The 22789-nt window shown below is 35.4% G+C and overlaps 2 protein-coding genes across 2 annotated transcripts; one reads left to right on the forward strand and one right to left on the reverse strand.

Annotated features, from left to right (window-relative positions):
* Positions 1-2059: 2059 nt before the first annotated feature.
* LOC135595922 (calcium uniporter protein 6, mitochondrial-like) lies at positions 2060-5947 on the reverse strand. The gene is made up of 2 exons (XM_065087448.1): positions 5355-5947; positions 2060-2739 (listed from the first exon to the last, which is right to left on the reverse strand). The coding sequence occupies exons 1-2, from the start codon at positions 5790-5792 to the stop codon at positions 2263-2265; spliced, it is 915 nt and encodes a 304-aa protein (XP_064943520.1). The 5' UTR covers positions 5793-5947; the 3' UTR covers positions 2060-2262.
* A 5680-nt stretch (positions 5948-11627) lies between these two features.
* Positions 11628-21498, forward strand: LOC135595934 (ankyrin repeat domain-containing protein 2A-like). Its single transcript, XM_065087473.1, has 8 exons — positions 11628-11779; positions 12581-12720; positions 14597-14806; positions 14890-15038; positions 15122-15290; positions 16128-16220; positions 20933-21072; positions 21144-21498. Exons 1-8 carry the CDS (start codon positions 11761-11763, stop codon positions 21241-21243), a joined length of 1020 nt encoding a protein of 339 aa, XP_064943545.1. The 5' UTR covers positions 11628-11760; the 3' UTR covers positions 21244-21498.
* Positions 21499-22789: the final 1291 nt, after the last annotated feature.

Consider the following 22789-nt stretch of genomic DNA (forward strand, 5'->3'; position numbering starts at 1 on the left):
AAATTATCTCGATAGTAGGGAGTACATTTTAAGATTTATATTCATCTTAGTTGGAGATGTAATTTCTAGAAAAAGTATAAAGTAATCGCTTATTGCATCATCAATAATGGATGTTGAATTTATAACATACTTTGATGTCACAAATCAAACTTTATAGCTACGAAATTTCATATCAGGACTCAGTGTGGTTGACTCAATTGTCAGACCACTAAAGATATTTTATGATAACACTATAATAGTTTTCTTATCTAAGAATGATAAGTACTCTAGTGGTTATAAACATATTAAGATAAAATACTTGATGGTTAGATAAAGAGTCCAGAAACAACATGTATTAATTGAAAATAAGAGTATCACCTTAATGATTGCTGATTCATTTACTAAAGTTTTGTAATCTAAAATATTTTAAAGAATATATCATTAGATCGAGACTTATGAGCAAATCATCAAAGATATAGTGATGCATATTTAGGTAGATGCTATTATTGATTTTTTACTTAATTAAAGTTATTTGGTTTATGCATATTATAATTGAATGTAATAATATGATTGTTTTGATAAGATAAATTTTAGGGGTCATTATGGACTCTATTAGGAAAGACTAATAATGTTATTGTACATAAAAGGGAGTATGAGATTGATGACATATAATCGTTATGACTTACATTGGTAGTTAGGATTAATATAGTATTATTATACCTATTAAAATTATTAGCTTGTTTTAAAATTTGTGACCATGTATAAAATAATTTTTAAAATTTTTTAGAATCCAACTAGGTAAAGTTGTTTTCAAACAAATTTTGATTTGGAATTTCTTTTATATATTACTAATTAATGAGTCAAGTGGGAGAATCTTAGATTATGTAATACTATTTAATTATGTAAGATATATTATATATCTGATTGGATTCTGATAACGATTATCAACTAATAGAAAGGAAGTTCAATTATTGTATGATTCCTTAGGAGATGAGATATTATAGTTCTTCTCTCATCTCCCCTTATCCCTAATCTATGGATTATAGGATCATGTAAACGATAGAAAGAAATGAAAATATGAGTCTAGTTGTTTTTACATATCATTATCACTATAATTTTTAAATCCGATGATGATACCCTTATAGATCCTCACATATCAAAGAAAGATTTTTTAGATGATATCAAAATGTATGCATTAAAAATTGATCTATTATTAGTTAATTTCAATCCAGACATTATTACTTTTTGATATAGTGATAAGATTCTTTATGGTTACATAGAAAGAAGAAAGAATAGATGTTCTTTCAATCACGAAAGCAGTAGTGGACTTATAGTCATCTTATTTATATTGTTATTATTCTCTTTTCTTCTCATTTGTTTCTTGATTTAGACTTTATATTGTGTTTTTTTCTCCAAATATTTCAAGTAGGGATAATTTTCTCATTTTTTTAATAATAATAATAATCAGATTGCAAGTTTGGTTGGGAGATTTCAAGCATATGATATGATACATGGATGATAATTTTTAATATTATTATCTAAAAGTGTCAGACCCATGGTTTTGGTAAGCGAAAATTAGGTATTAAATATGATGGATTGATAAAGTAGTGGTTACCTCATACCACTATGAATTAAATCGTTAAACCATACCGAAACCAGTAACGATTTTGATGGCCTATAAGCTTTGAGAGGTTTGGATTAGTTTTAACAGAAATTTGATTATTTTCAAAATTTTAGAATGTGTGATATCAAAGTAACACCTCAAACAAATTTGGAGGACCAAATTTCTTTCCTACATGGGAAGGAAAAATTAGTGTGAGAAAATTAGGTATCGAATATGATGGATTCTTCAAGTTTTCTTGGATCATGAGTTAAGTTGTAAGCTCTACTAGCACTTTGGTAATTCCTAGGTTGAGACAATGATAGCAAGAGTCTATGTATGATTACCTAAAATTAATTGAGGTTTACGAGGGTGTTTAACTAAAATTAATTGGGTATTAGATTACCTATACAAAAATGGAGCACATTGAGATCTTCAGCAATTTATCAAAAAGAAGAACACCATGATTTTTCAGGCATGTAAAGAGATATAACAGTCATTTGTCAGAAATGATTGATGTAAACAAAATCACTCTGCAGCCTCCTTCAGTGGCATTACATGTTCAGGATTAACAGCACAATAAATTAAAAGGCAGCTACAGAAACAGCAAAAATTGTGGTATTATAGCCTCAAAGCATTAAAAAGACTTGAAAGCTCTGAAAATAAAGATCATTACTAGTAAATTAAAAATGTTGAAAATGAGGGACGTTGGTCTCAGTTATATTCTCTGCTGTAACTACTTTGTCCAGTGGGCTCTTGCAATGTTTCTGCAGTTCAATATATCTCTGAATGTCAAAACTATGCTTCTGAAATAGTTTCTTTTGTCTTGACAAGAACAGCCTCTTCATAAAGTCTTGGTATGTCGGATCTCTCGATGTAAAAAGGAAGTAGGCATATCCACAAAGAATGCCAGCTGTAGTGGCGAAGAAGGCTATTGGCTCCATGACATCCCATGAGAACTCCCAGAATGTAAGCCGAAAGAAGAGACCAATCTGAACGATTAGGAATCCCAACCCTAACCAAAGTATGCGACGGACTTGCTTGTGAGCAAGCATATCGATTTCTTGTTTCTTCTCCTGCAGCTGCTTCAACTCTTCTCTCCTTGGGTCATTCTCAGGTGTCAAAGAAAGAGGGACAGCCCTTCTTATAAGATCCACAACCTATGGGAAACAGACTAACATGATGAGCATCCAGTTTTTCAGGACATTAACAGTGAGCACAAATTATTGTGTATGTCTGTGAATTGACAAAGAACATGGACTTTAAACCTTGGCAGCAGGTCGATCACATCATCAAAAGCAGTTCATGGACATGATTTCAATACCAAAAGTCTAAAACATGACATAGATGATTTCTTATACTTTTTTCTCAAGAATATTCTGAGAAAGTGTTAAACAAAGTCCATTACCCACATGGTATCCCTGGTCACCTGAGTCAATCAACACAAAAGAGAAACTGAAAAAAAAAAGGTTTTAATAGTTCTAATTTAGATTTGCAAGAACGGTAAACTGATAAGCATGGCAAACATTTTAGTGTTACTTATCAAAATCCAGTAAATTTTGAAGTAAAACTTAGCTGTTATATGCAACTGGATAGGAGTGGCACAAGAGAGGACTGTTTTCCAAGTCAGAAAGTAACATGCAGAAATGTAAATTTTAAGTGTGTAATACAAAGTGTGATGCACTATAATTTGAAGTATACCGGGCAACTTAAATTGGACGTGATGTGATCAGACCAATAAGCAAGTACATGAAACATGAAAAGGTTCACCTTTCTATTTTTGACATGTCCAGTAAATGAAGATGATTTCAATTGAAATAACAGAAGTTCCCTAAATGAAACTATAGATAAATAAGAGCTATTACAGATGAAAATTTTGCTTTCTTACACATTAAAATATCCAAAATTATGGCTAACCAGAAAAGCCCAAAGAGAGACTTCAAAAAGCCACGGACAAAAACTAAATGATGGGTAAAAATGAATGATATTTGAGAATTCTAACCACCCTAAGCTGATATCCTGTTCATTAAAGAAACTGAACTGTCACAAAATTTCACAATTATTACGGTCAAACCTGTGCCGCAATGACTAAACAATTAAACCATAAAGCAAGAACATGCAAACTGACTTGTAATTATGTCTTTGGTCTCAGATTATGCATTCCAAACAAAGAATTTACAGATCAGACATTATTTAGGAATATGGAAAGTCATCAATGGTAATTTTTTAAACCACATGATTTGACAGATGTCTTGCAGGAAATGAATGCAGAAGGTAGTTCCCAGTGTTCTCCCATCAACTCAGCCACAGACAAAGTGTGGATCCTCTGTTATACCATATATTCACAAAATTCTGAAGCAACTTATCAGAACTCGTAAACCCACAGGACCGGCATGAATAAAGATAGAGAAAATTCATAAATTTTGAAGCAACTTAGGGCTAATTACAGATTACCCCTGCAGTTAGACCTCTTTAGCATTTTGATCCCTGGACTTAAAAAATTTACATTGAAATCCTTATAATTATGAAAGTAAAATATCTATTTTTATTTACCCTAACACCGTTGGTTTTATCGGCGAAAGCACAAAAATGATGGACAAAAAGGTAATTTCAACGTCTCAATTATGTTTTCGCTGATGGTGGATGACGACAATGTTGGGGGTCATGGGTAGCTATTGTGGATGAGGGAGAACGATGGTGAGAGGTGAGGCGACGATGCAGATGATAATGCGCCTTGCATTTGCATCGGCACCACTCGGTAACTGAGTCGATGCCAAAGAAGATGCAAAGCGGTGAAAGGGCTGCTAGACATCTGCATCAGTGCCGACACGGATGCAGATGAAGAGCAACGCCACTCAGCATCTGCGTCAGCGCCGACATCGATGCGGGGAAGGTCGACGCCGCTTTGCATCTGCGTTAGCGCATATGCAAATGTTGAGCGGCCGTTTCGCTGCTCTACATCTGCATCGACACAGATGCATATGCCAACTGGTGCATCACTGCATCTGCATCTGCGTCGACATCGATGTAGTTGTTGAGCGACACCGACGCAGATGCAGAGCGTTAGCATCTGTGTTGTCACCTTACCTCTCATCGTTACTCTCCCTCCTCATCCACAACAGTCACCCGTGACCTCAGCGATGTCGTTGTCCGCCATCACTGAAAACATAACTGAAACGTTGAAATTAACTTTTTGCCAATTGTTTGTACGCTTTCATCGATAAAACCGATGACGTTAGGATAAATGAAGTTAAATATTTTACTCTCATAACTATAAGGATCGTAATATAAATTTTTGAAGTTTAGGAACCGGGATGCAAAACTACATGATAATATGTAATTAGCCCATCGAGACTAGCATGAATAAAGTTAGAGAAAACTCATAAATTCTGAAGCAACTTATCAGAACTTCTTAGATCTACTGTTATCCTTTTTGGAATTCTTTACTTGGCATCTAAACAAGGAATCATTAAAGGAAATAAGGAAAGAAAACCAAAATTTTCACTTGGACATCCATCGGCTTCTAAATTCTTTCAGGCACTACGAAGATGTGATCTTTTCTGTTAAAGCACCGAAAGATAGTTATCAAACCCACATGGATAAGACTCATGGACAACAAAATTCAATCTTTCCTCAAACAAAACAAAAATCAAATTTTGCGCAGGAGAATGAACAAGATCGAATTTTTGGCTCCCATCAATCTAAGGACCACGCAGATGCGACGTGGAAATCAAATAAGGAACGAGCAATCGAAGAAAGGGGCGAGAGGAATTACCTTTTCCGGGTGGAGATATACCTTATCCCTAAACAAGAGGATGACGCCGGCCTCGTCCAAGACGTGGGCGAAGGCTCCGGCCTCCTCCCGAGAGCGGGCCACCCCCATCCCCTCGCACGCCTCCAGGAGCTGCGAGTACCCGATCACCTCCTCCCCGTCCCTCTCCAGCTTCCGCTTGAGCGACTCTACGTTCACCAGTCGCATCAGCCGCTTCGCCTCCGCGAACGTGATCGAGTCCGCTGAGCCACTGCCGCCGGCTCCACCGTTGGCGGAGGGGGAACGGGAACCAGAGTCAGAGAAGGAGGAGCAGAAGAGGATGGCACGAGGGAGGGATGGCAGGATCGAGCGCTTCGCGGGGCGGCAGCTGGTGGTCCCGAGAGAGCCGCCGAGTAGGGTGCGGAAGAGAGAGCGAGCAGACGAGGAAGAGGAGCGCCACATTGCGTTGGTTAGGTGCGCGATGGGCTGAGGGAGAGTGATCGTAATGCGACAAGACTGGTGGAGTCGGGGAAGGGGAAGAAAGAGGGAGGAGTAGGTTTGCGTCAGGGTCGCCCCAGGAAGGGGTCAAAGGCGGAGAACGGGATCACGGGACGATGACAACGTGGTGCGCTGAATCACATTATCGTCACTCCCGGTCAGGATAAGGGAGACGCAGCCAGTGGAATCCGACATCATGGGCCTCCCGACTAGTAATAATACCAAACCTATAAGTCATGCCATTTCGATGATGATGAATAATTATTTTCCTACCATCGTTACCACCGATGTCAGTCCCATTCAATCAATTAATCATTTATTGAGTCTTTTTTATTTTTCTCTCTCCGAAAACCGCATATACTTACTTTAAAAAAAAAGATTATTGTTTTTTTCTCTCATACCAAACCACATATAAGTTGTTTTTATATATAAAGCGAAGGCCACACAATAACCTAATCTTACAAGAAAAATGTGTCCATAGTTTTAGTGTACATACAGTCTCGTACCAGTAGGTGGGACCGGCGGTTGAGGAGAGGAGACGGTACGGAATTCATCGGTTGGTTAGCCCTGGAGAGAGAAATGGGTAGAGAAGGCATGCCAACATTCAATCAGGTGGGAGCGATCCGATCGGGTTTGAGATGGATGACTCGAGCGAAATTTAACGGGTAAGGCTCGGTATGTATACATGAATCGGATTCAGAATGAATTCAACGCCCAGACGATTCGAATTATCAATGGGAAACACGGACGAATCAGGTGGGCCCGCACTTGGGTGGGGCCCTTCAACGCAAGTGGATGACAACGTTGTGCCGTGGCGACACGACACCGGGTCTCCAACCTATCGTCGGTAGTTGATCTACCCAACCCTCGAATAATGACATGCCAAAATAACACCTAAGAGTAGTAGTAGTAGTATTCTTTGAGCACCGATTACAATTAAGAGAATAAACGACCCAGTAATTAGGAGAATAAACTCGTAGGATTTATTTTTGTTCATTTAATTTGGATAAATAATATCGGATATATATAATAATCTGAATAATAATTTTTTTTGTAAAAGATAAATAATGAACAATTGAATTCTTGAGAATTTTGCTCGATTAATACGTGAACATATATCATCCATTGTGGGACCCACCTCGTTGGTCAATCATCCACCTCTCATTTTAGTTTAAAGCAGACTTACTCTATATTGGAAACATGACAAGATTCCAAAAAATAAACTAGAGAGGGTCGTCTTCGGTATGTTGTGTTGATAACTAATGCTGCAATCGTACTCTACAACGATGATGACTTGATTTGGTTCTAATTAACTCATCTAATAAGATGAGTTCTATCTCACATAAACAACTAAAAAGAAATAGAACGACGTACACCCCTCGCCTATTCGAACCACTATGGTCGGATAAAAATGTTTGACCTGTTCTTGAACAAAATATTGTCAGACTCATTTTATTGTTGACAAAAAGTGCTCCAACTCAATCTCAGGGCGAGCCAAAAAGAAAAAAGTCTGAAATGTTTTTATTTTTGATAAATAAGAAATGACACGATAAACACATGATAGATGGATCGTCTATCAATGGGTCAATAGGTAGACATATCAATGAATCGATGAGCAAACGAGCTAACCAACTAATGAGCTAACGGGTCGATCGATAAAGAACAAATGGATCACATGTGGCTAACAGATGGTTGTTAGATCGTGAGATCACGAGATGATATATAACTGAACTGTCTATCATTTAAACTTGTGACTAGTGCGAGTAACCTACGTGGGTGCTACGTTCAACAAACATCACGCTTAGTCTTCGTCCAAAAATGTCGCATATTCTCTTTATATCATCAACGATTCCTAGCATAATTGCCTCATAATCATCTATAAAAGGGATTCCTATGTATGCTCTCAAATACTAGTTCACTTTAGTATTAGTCGAGCAATCCGACTAGTTTAATTAGATCGAACATAAGAATTAACTTGATCGTTAATGGGGTATTTATCGGAAACACCCTCAATCAGATTTGATACTTTATATATAGTGACTTTGAGCAAGACTAATTTGAAATGGATTTTGATTGGATCTAAATCTCGATCATAACTTGGACAACCATAATTTACACTAACAATTAGAAAAAAAATCTTATTCACTATCATTAAAAATAAAATATTTGACCCACTCATAAGAAATATTTAATTCACTCTCAAACAAGAAAAAAACTAGAGTAAAGCATATTTGATCATTAAAAAAACTCAAAAAAAGAAAGATCGACCCACTCTATTCAAAAAGAACATAGCTAACCAGTCTTTATTTGGTTCTAAACGATCTATATATATATATATATATATATATATATATATATATATATATATATATATATATATATATCTATTATACGTGTTTGATATATTTGTTTAAGATAAATTAATATGAAGCACAAATACACCTTATTCGGACATAGCATTTACTTATACTTGATGCATCTACATAAATACACCTTCAATTTTTTCTGTATCCTAATCAAACAAAAAGACTCCCTATGCTTAATATATCCATCTATAAGAAACAAATTTGGAAAGCCAATATCTTTTAATTAAGCAAAGAATCTCCAAAGTACTGAATGTACTTCAACTAGAAAAGATATCTTCCTGCATCTAATGTGTCTACCCTAAACGTAAGCATTAAAGTTCAAGTGTGTCTTAGAAAATACAAAGTATTTGTCCTCGAGAGATGCATTTATCCTAGACAAAAAGTATCAAAATACGCAATACATAAGCATCCATGGTATCCAACATCTATCTTTGATGTATATAACAGCTAAAGTTTTTGAGATTCATATAACAACTATAAGATTCATATTATGCTCAAAATCTTATTTAGAAATACAATAACAACAAAGGATATAAGAATTATCAACACCAAACAAGACTGGACATATGAAGCTAATCAACCAGAAAAATGATGATGTGCCAACTAGGCATGTCACATCAATATAACATCTAAACGGAATAATATCTCATAATTATGATGCTTAATCTTTTATAGTTGATGATGAATGAATGTTATAAAGAGGACTTATAAAGTAGTGTTTTCAATCCCAACTCAAACTCATTTTGAACTCTTAAACTGCCATTGTTCCTTTTTTACTTATATAAATAAATTCTAAATTAAGCATATGAGGAACTTGTCAGCCATACCTACAATACAAGTTTTACAATAAATGTTTGAATTGATATTGGATAGTCGAATCCTACTTGGACAAGTCATCTTATGGGCTCGTTTAGAACTCTCTAAGCATCATGCATAGTCAAAATTCTTGGTTAGCCTTTTAAATCTAAAACTAATTTCTTCTCAATTCTAACCATAACAAAATTAGAGATTGATAGGATCATATCTATCACATCAAATTGATGATCAAAATCGATATTATAAGCATTAAATATTTTTTTTAATTTTTCTTTTAAATCTTGTTGTTAGATGTTGCATTTATATTTTCTAAATAGCTTAAATTTTATATATGTATATATATGTGTATATATATATCTATATACATATATATACATATATATATATATATATATACATATATATATATATACACACACATATATATGTATATATTCATAAAAAAATTAAAACTCGTGTATATTAGTTGTTGGCTTAAACATTAATTTATACTAATATATTTTAAATACATGTTCAATTTGTTAGCATATTTTAGGTATAGAATTTTTTTATATACTTCTTGAATTCAAATAAATTATATTAATGATAACTAAGAATAATTAACTATATATTATTAGGATGTATGTTAACAACATATACACACCATGTTTAAAAGGTTGCGTTTCATCTCACAACTCAAATAAACAATCACAAAGCATTCCTTGTCATGGGGATAAAAAGTACTAATATGAATTTTGAATAAGAATTAATAAAATACTTAAATAATACATTAAAAATATAAAGCTTAAGAGGACACCTAAGGGTTGTTATCGTTATCTTAAAATGAAATCTCGTCCTTATGTGTAGGGTTAATCAAGAATTTCATAGCTTATATTTTGATTAATTGAGTTATCTATAAAATTATAAGATATGCTAAGAGTAAATAAAGCACTATAAAATTAAGCTCCTAAAATTTTCCTCTATAGGGATGAAAGAATTTATGTTCATTGTAATATTATTTCTTTTGGATCTTTGTTTTTTTATTATTGATTCTCGTACAAAGCTTTATTTATAGCAAGCACTTAATACTAAATATTTTCTTAAAAAAATATTTACCTTTACAAATAATGATAACAAACTCCATATATCATTTCCAACAGTATTTATTCAACAAATTTTGATTAATAACTATTAATCATGATTATCTATAATGATAACAAACTCCATATATCACTCCCAACAGTATTTATTCAATAAATTTTGGTTAACGATTATTAATCATGATTATCTATAATTAATTTAAGTGAACTTATATAAAAAATTAAACACTTATTTTTTTATGTCACTTATTTTAATAATAATAATAATAATTATTATTATTATTATTATTTTTCGTTACACATGTCGTTGATGGAAGAGATGGATATTCCAATTTTATTATACTAACAACCAATTAATCTAATATTCATAAAATGTTAACTAAGAATATATGAGTGCATATATTTTTAGTTTTGCATGGTATATACATATAGTAAATATATGTATGCGATTTTGCCTTTTGTTGAATCCTCTTATTATATATATAAAAAAATTCCTTTTAAATTCCTCCTAATAATATCATTTCTTGTTTTAATCATCGTTTATATAATTGAAGGGAAAACTAATATGTTGATTTTTTTTTCTTGTACCTAAATATGATATCCTTTTTTCATAAAATATTTTTATACAATTAATAATAAAAATATATATTTTCTCCTTGAAATAATATTTATTTATTTTTGGATGAGTACAACTTTTGAGATCGATTCATTGGCATGATCTACATGATTATTTGCTCGAGTCATTCTAAGTAAAATTAAATGATTCATGACAAAAAAAAAAAAAATCAATGTTCAAATACAATTAAATCTTTTTTCTTAATTGATCTCATACTGATATATGGGAGTAAACATAATGTTGATACCATTATGACCGTCCATGACACAAAAATCTTAATTTGGCCAATGATTAAATGAATCACACATTTGATCATTGTTAGTTCATTCAGCCCGTGTGAAAAGGAGACAATTATACAAGCATATATATTGCATAGGAAAAAAGCCAAGAAATTAATGCATTTAGATAGGGTTGATTATTGTCCGTAGGATATCGTCTATTTTATGATAACTTTTGATCTCAGTCGTCCAAAAATATGATGAGATCAAACAATTGTGGAGGGACCGGCCATTCCCGTCCTCACGCTTCTTATCCACGCACCGGCCGAGACACAGCTGTCTCGGATCCGACACCCAAACGGAAAACGAATGGAACGGCAGAGATGAGATCGAAGAATTCCTGTGGGTCCCGCGGCCCTCTGTTGGTGGAAGAGCCTGTTGTCTGACCCGTTGAGACACGAAGACCGTACGATGACCCCCTCGATCTACTAATTTTTCCTTTTTGTGTTCCCTGCGGTTAGCACGCCTGTCTCAGAAGGCGCACCACACACGGAGAAAGTATAGGTCGGATTTGAAATGTAAGGCACATTGATGGGCTCCACATATAACTTATGGTGAATTATCCGGTTGCCTGATTGGAGTGAGACAGGAAATCCATCCATTTTTTTGTTTTGTTACATTATTTTTCCAGTTTCCGATCCAGCCCTCGAATAAATTGATAGCCCGAGGGTTTTTCTGCCGTCTTTCGGATTTCAGTCCTTGTTCTCCACTGGGCGAGAAGAGGCGAGGCGTTCGCAGCCGCCGCCCACCCCCCGTCTGCGATCTGCGTCGCCCGTCATGGCTTCCGGAAGTAAAGGTATCGATCATCTCTCTCTCTCTCTCTCTCTCTCTCTCAGAATTTCTTATCCTCGTTCCACTTTCTGATAATCTTCTCTGTTCTTTGTGCTTGAGATGCGGGGAATAGAAATCGTTAACTGTCAGTAGATTTCATAAGGGATTCAGATCCGTGTTGTTCTGGGAGGAGGGGGTTGTTGGACTCGGGGGGCAATTATCGTTACCCTCGATTCCCCTAATGAAATAGTTGTTGATATCCCTTGTGAATCTGATTTTTCTTTTCACTGGAATGCTCCATATTACTATTTCTAGCAAGTTTCTATATAAAATTGAGGTAGATCTGTGGTAGCTTCGTTTGACATTTTGGATCGGACTCGGTAGTATCTGTATTACGCTTTCAGTTGTATGTGTAATGAAGTGACTTTGTGTCAAATGTCCATGCCCTAAACCTTCAATATCAGTTTTGCTAGTTGACATGTCTCATGTATCTTTCCTTTCTGTTGGCTTGCCAACTGGCTTAAATAGTTTCTATATTCTTGTTCTGATTTGGTGCTGGCCGTAATGGATTCTGATACAGGCATTTGGAATGTTATTTGATGCAACTCATCAGAAAAAAATTATACCCCTCTGTAATTTTTTCTAAAGGTCATTTTATCATTGATCTCAACTATATATATCCCATCATTAACCCTATTCATGATTAGATATCATTTTCCTTGTTAATTAGTAAGCCTTGTTGTTTGTAGTTTAGATAAAAGGTTCTATTTGTTTGCTTAATTTTGCATATGTGATGTAACTTCATAAAAAATGCCATATTTTTCAGATGACAAGCCTAGCTCAGGTGAGAAATCTGAAGCATCATCTACCCAACAGCAAGCTGGTGGCCTAGGGACAACTTCAACTCCAGCGGCAGGGTTTCCAGCGAATCCTTTTGATTTTTCTTCTATGCAGAACCTCCTTAATGTAATAAGCTTCTCCTTTTATTTGATGCAATGATATCTTGAAGCTTAACTTGCACCCATAAATCTTTTAGCACCTACTAATTTGTTACCTGGTGCTGGTTGTTTTTCTTAATGAAGCCACAATTTGAGCTATATATAATATTGTTCTGACAAATCAATGAGGTGGTTTTATTTTACCTGCATTATTAGTTCCCCAAGTATAATTACTACTTACACGCGGATATGGAAGTATTTGGAAACATGTATCATCATAGAACCAATTGGTTAAGGGCATATAGATCACAATGCTTTTGATTGTTTTACCTTTTTCTTGAGCATGCTTTTTATTATTGTTTTGTATCAACTAAAAAAGAATCACAAGCTTTCTGTGTTTGTGAGTTTTAATTTTGTATTATTTTAACAAAAGAAAAATGTTACCGAACAACTGATGCAGCTACCAATCCCAATTTTCAATCATCACAAAAGACTACGATCATTGTTTGAGAATTAAGACAATACCCTTTATGTGGTAGCAGAACTGACTATCAGAATTAAGACAACCAGGGAAGATCAAATAGGGATAATGAAAACTGCAGAAGTGAGGAAAGGTAAAGATTTGGTGAAGGGTATTGTCATCAAAAGATTTGGTGAAGGGAATTGTCATTAAATATGAAGGTCCCTTTGTGTCACCTTCAAAGAAGCTGGTCTTGATCATCAGCAGTTTGTTGACTTCTTTACTGTAAATATTGATATTGAATACTCAATCCCCCCCATCACCACCTTTATTCCTGTCAGAGCCTTGATGGAGAAGATGAACCAAATATATACAGTAGCTTCACCGCTAGGCCTGAGTATTTGGGGATGGGGTTGGGATGCAAATAGGTGTTAATAGTCAAGGGATCTTTGGATTGATATCAGTAGGACAAGAGACATCAAAGTGCTTAAGCAAAGCAGGTTACCTGTAAGCCAAACTTGCCAGAATAGTGTAATGGGGGTCGATGCGAATAGGAGTTATTAATGATGGAATCTTTGGATTGATCTCAGTAGGACAAGAGTTATAGCATCAAAGTGCCACAAAGCAAAGCAGGTTGTCTGTAATACAAACTTCTGTTATAGTGTGACGTCACTTTGAATTTGGTTATTACTAACTCTATTGTATGTATTAAGTTAGATATGGTATGAATGAGGAAGAAAAAGAAGACAAAGGAACTTATTGTGATATGAAGGTTTTAATTTATTATAGTTATGGGCTTATTTGATGTGTTTAAATGAAACATGGATTGGGTGTTTGGAAGTTGAATCATCAATTTTATTGACTTCTTCCAGTGTGTTGTTGATATTTAAAATTTGGATTTGATTGCCCTTGAGAGAACTTATTGGGGGGAACAAGAAACCATGTGGCTCATCCCAAATTGTTGGTAGATACAATTTAAAATTTTAAAGTCATAACCATCAAGGACAAGGATGTAGCAAATACGTGAGTCTGATTGAGACCTGATGGGACGAAGAGTGGTGTGTTGTTATTTTTGTTGGATTTTCCCTGCCGGCCTTGTCAGATTTTGAAACACTACTAAGATTTAAAATTGTTTACTCAAGGGAGTCAAAGATTTTGATGTCACATAGCCAAAAGATTTTTATTTAACATTTATGATAGTGCAACTTCAAAATATATAACGCTATCAAGTGAGATTGAAATGAAAAATGGTGAGCTGAACCAATGGCTCAAATATAAGTTGTGCATTAACATACCAGTTGGAGGAATTCTTTCGACTAATAACATATGAGAAACTTGGTTACATTTTGATGCATTTTATTTTGCTATTGATGTTAGGGTGATTGTTCAGGCTTTATCACGTGTTTCATTATTGGTTGTGCTTGTAATTTACTCATTAATGCAGGATCCGACAATTAAAGAAATGGCTGAGCAGATTGCTAAGGACCCTGTATTCAGTCAAATGGCTGAACAGCTTCAAAAGAGTGTCCATAGCGTAGGTCAAGAAGGTGTCCCTCCATTGGATCCTCAACAATACGTTTCAACGATGCAGCAAGTCATGCAAAATCCTCAGTTCATGAATATGGCTGAACGCCTTGGAAATGCTATCATGCAGGTCTTTTTACTTTTATCAATAGTTCTTATATGCAAACCTTGGATTTATTTCAACTGATCGAATTTAATTTTATATATTATTAGGATCCTGGAATGTCTTCAATGCTTGACAGTTTGGCAAATCCTGCTCAAAAAGAACAGATTGAAGAACGAATGGCTCGCATGAAGGATGATCCATCCCTGAAGACAATTCTTGAAGAGATAGAAAGCGGAGGTCCCTCTGCAATGATGAAGTATTAGATGTTAAATTACATAAATGGCTATCGAAGATTTTCTCTATGCCCATGCTGCCTTTGTTAATATCTTCTTGTTCTAGGTACTGGAATGATCCTGAAGTTCTACAAAAGCTTGGTCAAGCCATGGGAGTTGGGCCTTCAGATGATGGTGTTACGTCTACTGAGCTTTCAGGACCTGAAGAAGCAGAAGATGGTGGATATGAGGATGAATCTATTGTTCATCACACTGCTAGTATTGGTGATGTTGAGGTATGGATTGTACTTGTTTTGAGGACTATAATGTTGTGGTTTCTGTATTTTGGCTGGTTTTAGATCTCAAAATTTGTAAGATTAGAAATGAATTACATATAACTATTATTTTAGATCTTTAGTGTATGATCCCAGTCCTAATAATTTCATCACAATTCAAAGTTCTAAAGCTGTTGGTTACAACACAAGAAGCTGCAATGTCCCAACTTGATATGTACCATCTGCTCAGCATGCATATGAAATATCATAATAACATTCTTGGTCATGGAATATGGCATCCAGACTGGTGAGGAACCATTGAGAAAAGAGTTCTGAAGAGATGAATTTGGTTGCCTGGAGAAGTGAGAAACTTTAACAAACCAAGTGTCATTTTAGGGTAATATAGACAAACCTTTGAATTGAACTTGTTCCTTTCAACTTGGCACAGATGGTCAACATTCATTTGTGTGGCCCCATCTACTTATGTATGTGCACTCAGTTTCATCTTTTGTTTTATTTGGGATCAGCATGGTTTATAGTAGTGATTATCTGAAATGAGAGCATTAATGTATACGTTTTTATGTATATTGTTTACATTTTTGTATATATATTTCCAAATGTATGTTTTAGGCAAGGGGATGACATGTGCTGCTGTTGTGATTATGTGCATTGCTCATAATTTCTTAGAAATAAGGTATTTTTGTCATGCATATAATCTACTGTATAATTCAGCAACTTTCTGGAGATAGCATTAGACCAATCTGGTGGTCCAATGCTCAACTGCTATATGTCTTGTATTTCTTAGCACTGATTCTTTGATCTATGCGGTTGAGTATGTTACTTTTACTGATGATGTAGGGTTTGAAGAAGGCCTTAGATTCTGGATCAGACAAGGATGAAGAGGACTCAGAGGGAAGAAGAGCTTTGCATTTTGCTTGTGGTTACGGTGAGGTAAGATTGACATAGTTGTTCAATTTTGTTTAGAAAACTAATCATCCCTGCTTTACTTGTTTGTAGACTGTATGTTTATTTTGTTTGTCCAGCAATTTTGTAGCATTTAGAGTGCATTTGTTGTTTTGAAGAGCAAGGTGATGTCTGGACCTTTTAACAATTATATATATATATATATATATATGCATTATGAAGCTGAAAGAAACTTTTCGCATAAAATAAATTTAATTTATCAAACGTATTCTGTTTCTGTTTTCTTTCTTGTTATCTTGTATGGTTTTTGTTGTTTAGCTTTTAAACTACATTTTATAACCAATTATGATCTCATGGATCTGATATGATCAGATTTATGAATATATGGTCATTGATCAATCCCAATCTTGATGTTCAGATCAAGATGAAGAGGTGTTCAATTTTTATGAAGATGCGTTCAATATGAATGCACATCTATGCATGATCTTGCTCAACATTCTTTGTTTTGCTCCAACATTTCATTCTTTTGAAGACAACAAAAAGCTCAAGTTGTGAAAAGAGCGCATTAATAATGCAACATAAGAAAATCATATTGATATTCGTCTAACTAAATTAATGAATATAAATCAAATGGCTCCACTGGTGGAGCCTAATTTAATTAGGTGTAGCTTCAATAAGACGATGGAGAATCTTATGTATCTAAGATTATATGATTATATGTAGTTAGAAATAAAATAATTACTGTTAATGGTATGAGAAGAGATAGAGAGAGATTTAAAAATATTTTATTAAAGAATATAAATAAAGATTTGAATATTTTAAATTTAATTAAAAATATGAGTTTTTACATAGCTTAACGAGGATAAAAGATCCTGAACCTGATCTCTATGGCTGACTCAAATAGTTGGGATATTACTGTTTTGTTGTTGATGTACTTGCCTTGGCCCACCCCGTAGAAGCCTATGATAGTGGCTTTTGTGACTTTTTGCAGTAACATTGCTGCACTTACTCCATATAGTATCGCCGCATGTGTTGCATAGCGTGACTAAAAACCGGAATATCTTGTGGTACATGGATGCTATTTGGACAGCGATTCTTCTCTATGAAATACTAATAACAGATGAATTGTCAAGTAATTGAATGGTGGGAGTTGCCTTCAACTTTATGGGGCATGTTTGGTTAGGAGTGGTAGGAACTAGGAAGTGTAGGAACTAAAGTTCTGAGAACCACAAGAAGCGGAAGTATAGTTCCTATTATTTGGATAAAAGTTAATGAGATTGAAGAAGGTGCCCCAACTTACACTTCCACTCACACCTCAATTTACCATAATATTTTGGTTTGTGGTAAATCATGAGATCCAATCACCTCAATAAAATGAAGATAAACTTACCACCTATCGAGGATAAAGAGGTTCTTTCAATATGTTTTTAAGTTTGAGGGTTAAACATGCCTATTATTGTTGTAAAAAGAAATGATTTTATTATTGAACTATTAATAAAAATAAATTATGCTTTATTATGTTCATTAGATTATATTAACTGATTATTTATAATAATTTAGTTTGAAATATAAAATTATTATTAAATTATGAATATTTTGTTATTAAACTGTACAGTATATTATGTAATGATTTAGTTATTAGAGCAATTTAATAATTAGAAATTTTTGTATAATTATTAGTAGCATATTTATTGGACATTATGAGAATGAAAATGGGATTATGTAGGCAATGCGATACAACTAACACAATCATGAAAGTGTTTATTTGAGGAAGCTGATATTTTCTTAACACTTCTCAGAAGCCAACTTTTGAGTCCCATGGCTGGCGTAGATAAAGGTAGATTACAAACCAAACTGTGAGAAAACATACCAGTGTCTACTTAAAGAAATATTGAAGGAGAGCATAGCAATTAAATTTTATCATAACTAATAACTGACATATCAAGAAAGAGAAGCATGCCATTTTTAGTTGATGTAGTGTCACAGGAAATTGGTTCCATGGTCCTTCAACACAAGATCAGTTTTGAAGCTTTTAGATAGAACAATTACGTTGTTAAAATATAGTCTGACCCTAGAGTGTCTACAAGTCCCAAAAATAATAATTTCAATTCTCTTATTTTTGCATCTAGCGTCCATGTTTTCATTGTCGTAGTTCTATACTTTGGAAGGTATGCTATCCCAACCTGAGTTTCTAAAAATTTTTAAAGACCAACCAAACAACACAATATAGCAAGATGTGTCAATACTTCATAGCCAATGCTTTGACACTTCATTAGATGTTGACTTCTGAAAATGTTGGTCAGTAATAATTTCTCAAACAGTTTATATTATAGTTGTATTTCTAATGATACTGAATTTCCTACATTCCACTAGATTGAACAATGAGTATGAGGTGATTTCAAGAACCAAGCCAAAAAACAAACTAAAAAGAAAAGCAAATTTTTGAGCCAATGGGTCCTTTTTAATTTTTCAAGTCCATACTATATCATTTGACCTGGAGATTTCTATAAGCAGGATGCCCTAGTTAGTATAATTTTTTACGTGTGGGTTATTTGCATCATACAACATTCGATACTTAAAAATAGTTTGAGCCATCTGAGTGTCACCAGTACTACACTTGTTTCTGGTGCCCAAGAGAGAGGGAGTAAAAGTGAAGACAATACATGGGGTTACAATCTTGCCGCCATGAATGGCGTTTATAGCAAAGCAGCCTACCAACAGAATCAAGATGTCCAGCCTGGAAGTGTGGCCAACAACAGTGACAGACCACCGGAATCCTGTAGATTGGTGTCGGGAGAGAGTTATAGTGGTTTTGGATTGAAGGGAGAATGAAAGGGCATGAGCAAGGGAGAAAAAGTATACATCAGGCAATATGGACAACGCAGGTTTGGCATATATAGGTCCATCTAGTCCTATTTCACTGCATGTATATCCTGCATCACCAACTTGTTTTAAGGGATAGCTGCAGACTGACTGCATTGTGTGTGATACAATGGAAGTAGAATGTGTAGTTTTTGTGGATTGTCTACTCACCTACAAGTGGATCAACATCTGACACCAGAATATTCAGAGTAACAGATTTGTCAGTGACGTTTCAGAAAGTGATCCTCATCTCGAAATTGTAGAAGAGTTAAATTTTCTTAGAGAATTCTTAACTTTACTGCAAGGTTAGTCCTTGGCTTCGTCTTGAACTTCATCATCTGTAGTGCAAGCTGAAACATATTTTTTTCTAAGGCGGAAGGTTTCTTCCAATCAAGTTCAGTACTCTGGTAATTGGGTGCAAACAATAGTGAAAATGTCGGGGTAAACTTAAAATCAAGGTTCACCATACCGTGGTATATCGCCTGGTATGGGCGGTACATACCGATCTGTCGGTATGTCCCATCATGCCATGTGTTGATATATCAGTATGGATCGGTACATACCATATCAACGATTGGTCGGTATATTGGTATGGACCGGTAAGACAAACCATGCTTAAAATCTAACCTATTTTGTGTTTTACAAGATTGTTGATCAGTGATTTAAAAAGGCGCTCGGGCGCTCGCCTAGGCACTCGGGTGAGGTGAGGCGAGGCTTGAGTGCCTCACACGATCGAACGATATGCTTTAGTGAAGTGCCACTTGGGTGCTTGCTTGAATCCAGGCATCAGGCGCTTTGAGCGAGCGATCGGTTGAAGCAAAGCAACTAAACCCAATGATAAACTCAGGTTCAGTTGAATTGTAGCTTAGTTGGTTCGATTGAACTAACTAAGCAAAACATTTAACAACCCCCCGCACGTGCACACGGCCTCGACCCATAAACCCTACTTCACCCTGACTCACTTCTTTTCTCGTTGCTATCTTCGTTCGCAATCATTGCCTTCGCCATCGACGCTTAGGTTCGATGCTTCCTCTGTCGTCGGTAGATGGGTCCAAAGGTCTAGCTTTTGTGCGTAATTCCCTTCACCACTGCTACTGTGTGTAGCTCCTTCCACCACTGAGGGATAGGATCACAACTTCCTCCGCATCGACAAACACATCTAAAGCTTTCTTCGCCCACGATGTCGTTATACGTAGCTTTCACCGTCGTTGTCGCTGTTGTCCGAAGCTTTCTTCATTGTTGTTGCCGTTGTTTGCAACTTCCTCGACCATCATTATCATCGTCTGAAAGTTCCTCCATCATCGCCACTATCGGTGACTCTTCCCTCGCGTCCCCTCCCTCTAACTATTGTTAATAGTGGATTAAATATTGTTAATCCTCAATTGATATTAAAATTATTGTTAAGTGTTAACGACTGTTACCATATAATAGTCCCTTATTAGCATTGTTAATCTCTATTTATTTAGAACTATTAATCTTTATTTATTTTGAGTCTTTTGACATTTTTGTTATTAGAAGATCGATAATGTGATTTGGTACTTTAGATCTTTTTAATTTAATATCATATTTTTATTTATATAATTATATTTATCAATTATATTATATATTTTTTATATTTTTAATATTTTAGAGCATCTCGTTTTGTTCATGTCGGAGCCTGGGCGAGCACCTAGTGCCTCGGGCAATTTGAGATCTTAGTGTTTTTTTTTAAACACTGTTATTGATGTTACTTGAGTTTTTCTTCTTCTTTTTAACTATTTATTCAAGAGGAGGGTGTATCAGGGCCTGTCATGCTCCAAAAACCATTTACTAAGAAGTGCTGATTTTGTTGTTTACTTCAGATCCAACCTTCATGTCCTGTATGTCTTTTGTTTCAGGTGAAATGTACTCAGATCCTTCTTGAAGCAGGAGCTGTAGTGAATGTATTGGACAAGAACAAGAACACTCCACTTCACTATGCTGCTGGCTATGGGCGCAAAGAGTGTGTGGCACTGCTTTTGGAGTATGGTGCATCTGTGTAAGTCAAACAATTAAAAGCTCAACTCCTCCATAGTTTCTCTAGTTCACCATTATTCTCTCTTGGTGCAGCACTGTGCGGAATCTGGACGGGAAGACTGCAATTGATGTCGCCAGGCTGAACAATCAAGATGAGGTCCTGAAGTTGTTTGAGAAGGATGCCTTTCTTTAAGCATATCTTTCTTTGACTCCTGGACGTGTGGGTAAATGTTGCTGTAGAAGGAAGGTCTGCATGTCGGCTCTGCAGTTTGCACGTTGCTTCAAGTTTGCTTTTATTTCTTGATGCTTAGTTGAAGCTTTTGCATGAACTTTCAAATTATGAATCTAGGTCTGGAAATCTCATTGGTTTTAGTATTCCCCCATATGTTGTTTCTGTACCAGAGTGTATTCATTTAATGACCATGCATGATTAATAATGTTTGTGTAAGTTTATTTTCCTTCAACAACAGTTCTTCTGATTGAACTGTTGGCCACAAGAAGAATGCTTCATGCCACCTCATCAAGAGTTAATAATTTTGCGCTTACCAAGCCCGGCAGATTTGAGGTAATCATTGATACTTTATTCCAAGGCTTGTTTCGGTTATTGGATGGTTAGCCCGGCAGATTTGAGGTAATCATTGATACTTTATTCCAAGGCTTGTTTTGGTTATTGGATGGTTAGCCCGGCAGATTTGAGGTAATCATTGATACTTTATTATTCCAAGGCTTGTTTCGGTTATTGGATTGGTTTTGGTGATTCTGTGGGACTAGTATATAACGGTCGGTATCAGTATATCAACTAAGATGAAGCGAAGAAGAAGAAGACGGAGTACAGCAAACGGACATGCCATGTTAAGCAACTGCTGAAGTTATTATTGCAGCGGTAATATCTTTGCCAACAGATTTTTACAACCAAGATAGCAATTTTCATAACGGATTGATAAGCCTCGTGTATGATAGATAGGCTTGTCATGGTGAATTGGAAATGTGTGGCTTTCCAACCCTACAGATCTCAAAGCCGAAAGTATCATCCCAGGACTTCGTGCAGCCCAGTTTGTGAGGGACGAATAGCTCAGATAGTATGGCTATAGAAGAACTGCCGAATAGGTCAGATAGTATGGCTATAGAAGAACAGCTTTTGCGGAATTGCTCTTTAATCCATTTGGATTTGCGGAGTTACTCTTTATCCCTTCCCCTGCCGGGGGAATTGAATGGTTAACGTAGCAGATTCAACTGCACTATTATGGTATGTTGAGTCTGCTTGTCTGAATCAAACTGGACAATGAACAGTGATGCTGCAGTCTCAGCTGCTTCGGATATCACACGAGTGGGTAACTTCTTATGGGAAACCAAAACACTCCAGCTCTATTTTACTCGAGCAGTCTTAACAAGATCAAACAGGAAGTCTAATTCTGAAGTGGTTGATTCTTATTAGATCATCAATGAATGAGGGCAGTATATTTTCCTTAAAAATTATCAAAAACTAATCTCAACTCTCTTATGAAGCTCTACGTGTCCCATAAAGAGAAGAATCTGAAGAACCTAAACCTTAATTGAAGGATCTAAAGAATCCTAATCCAGCTTTACACGAGAATCATACCAACAGGTGCCTATTTGATACTTCCCAAACTTGTTAGGAAGAGAAACCAAATCATAAAAAGAAATTTAATTTCTAGAAATATTTTCAGAACATAGGAAGGACACCCTGCCACAGATATTTGCTTTGTTGCTAAGGGCTA

Source organism: Musa acuminata, chromosome BXJ1-2 (assembly GCF_036884655.1).
Source record: "Musa acuminata AAA Group cultivar baxijiao chromosome BXJ1-2, Cavendish_Baxijiao_AAA, whole genome shotgun sequence".
NCBI classification, from domain to species: domain Eukaryota; kingdom Viridiplantae; phylum Streptophyta; class Magnoliopsida; order Zingiberales; family Musaceae; genus Musa; species Musa acuminata.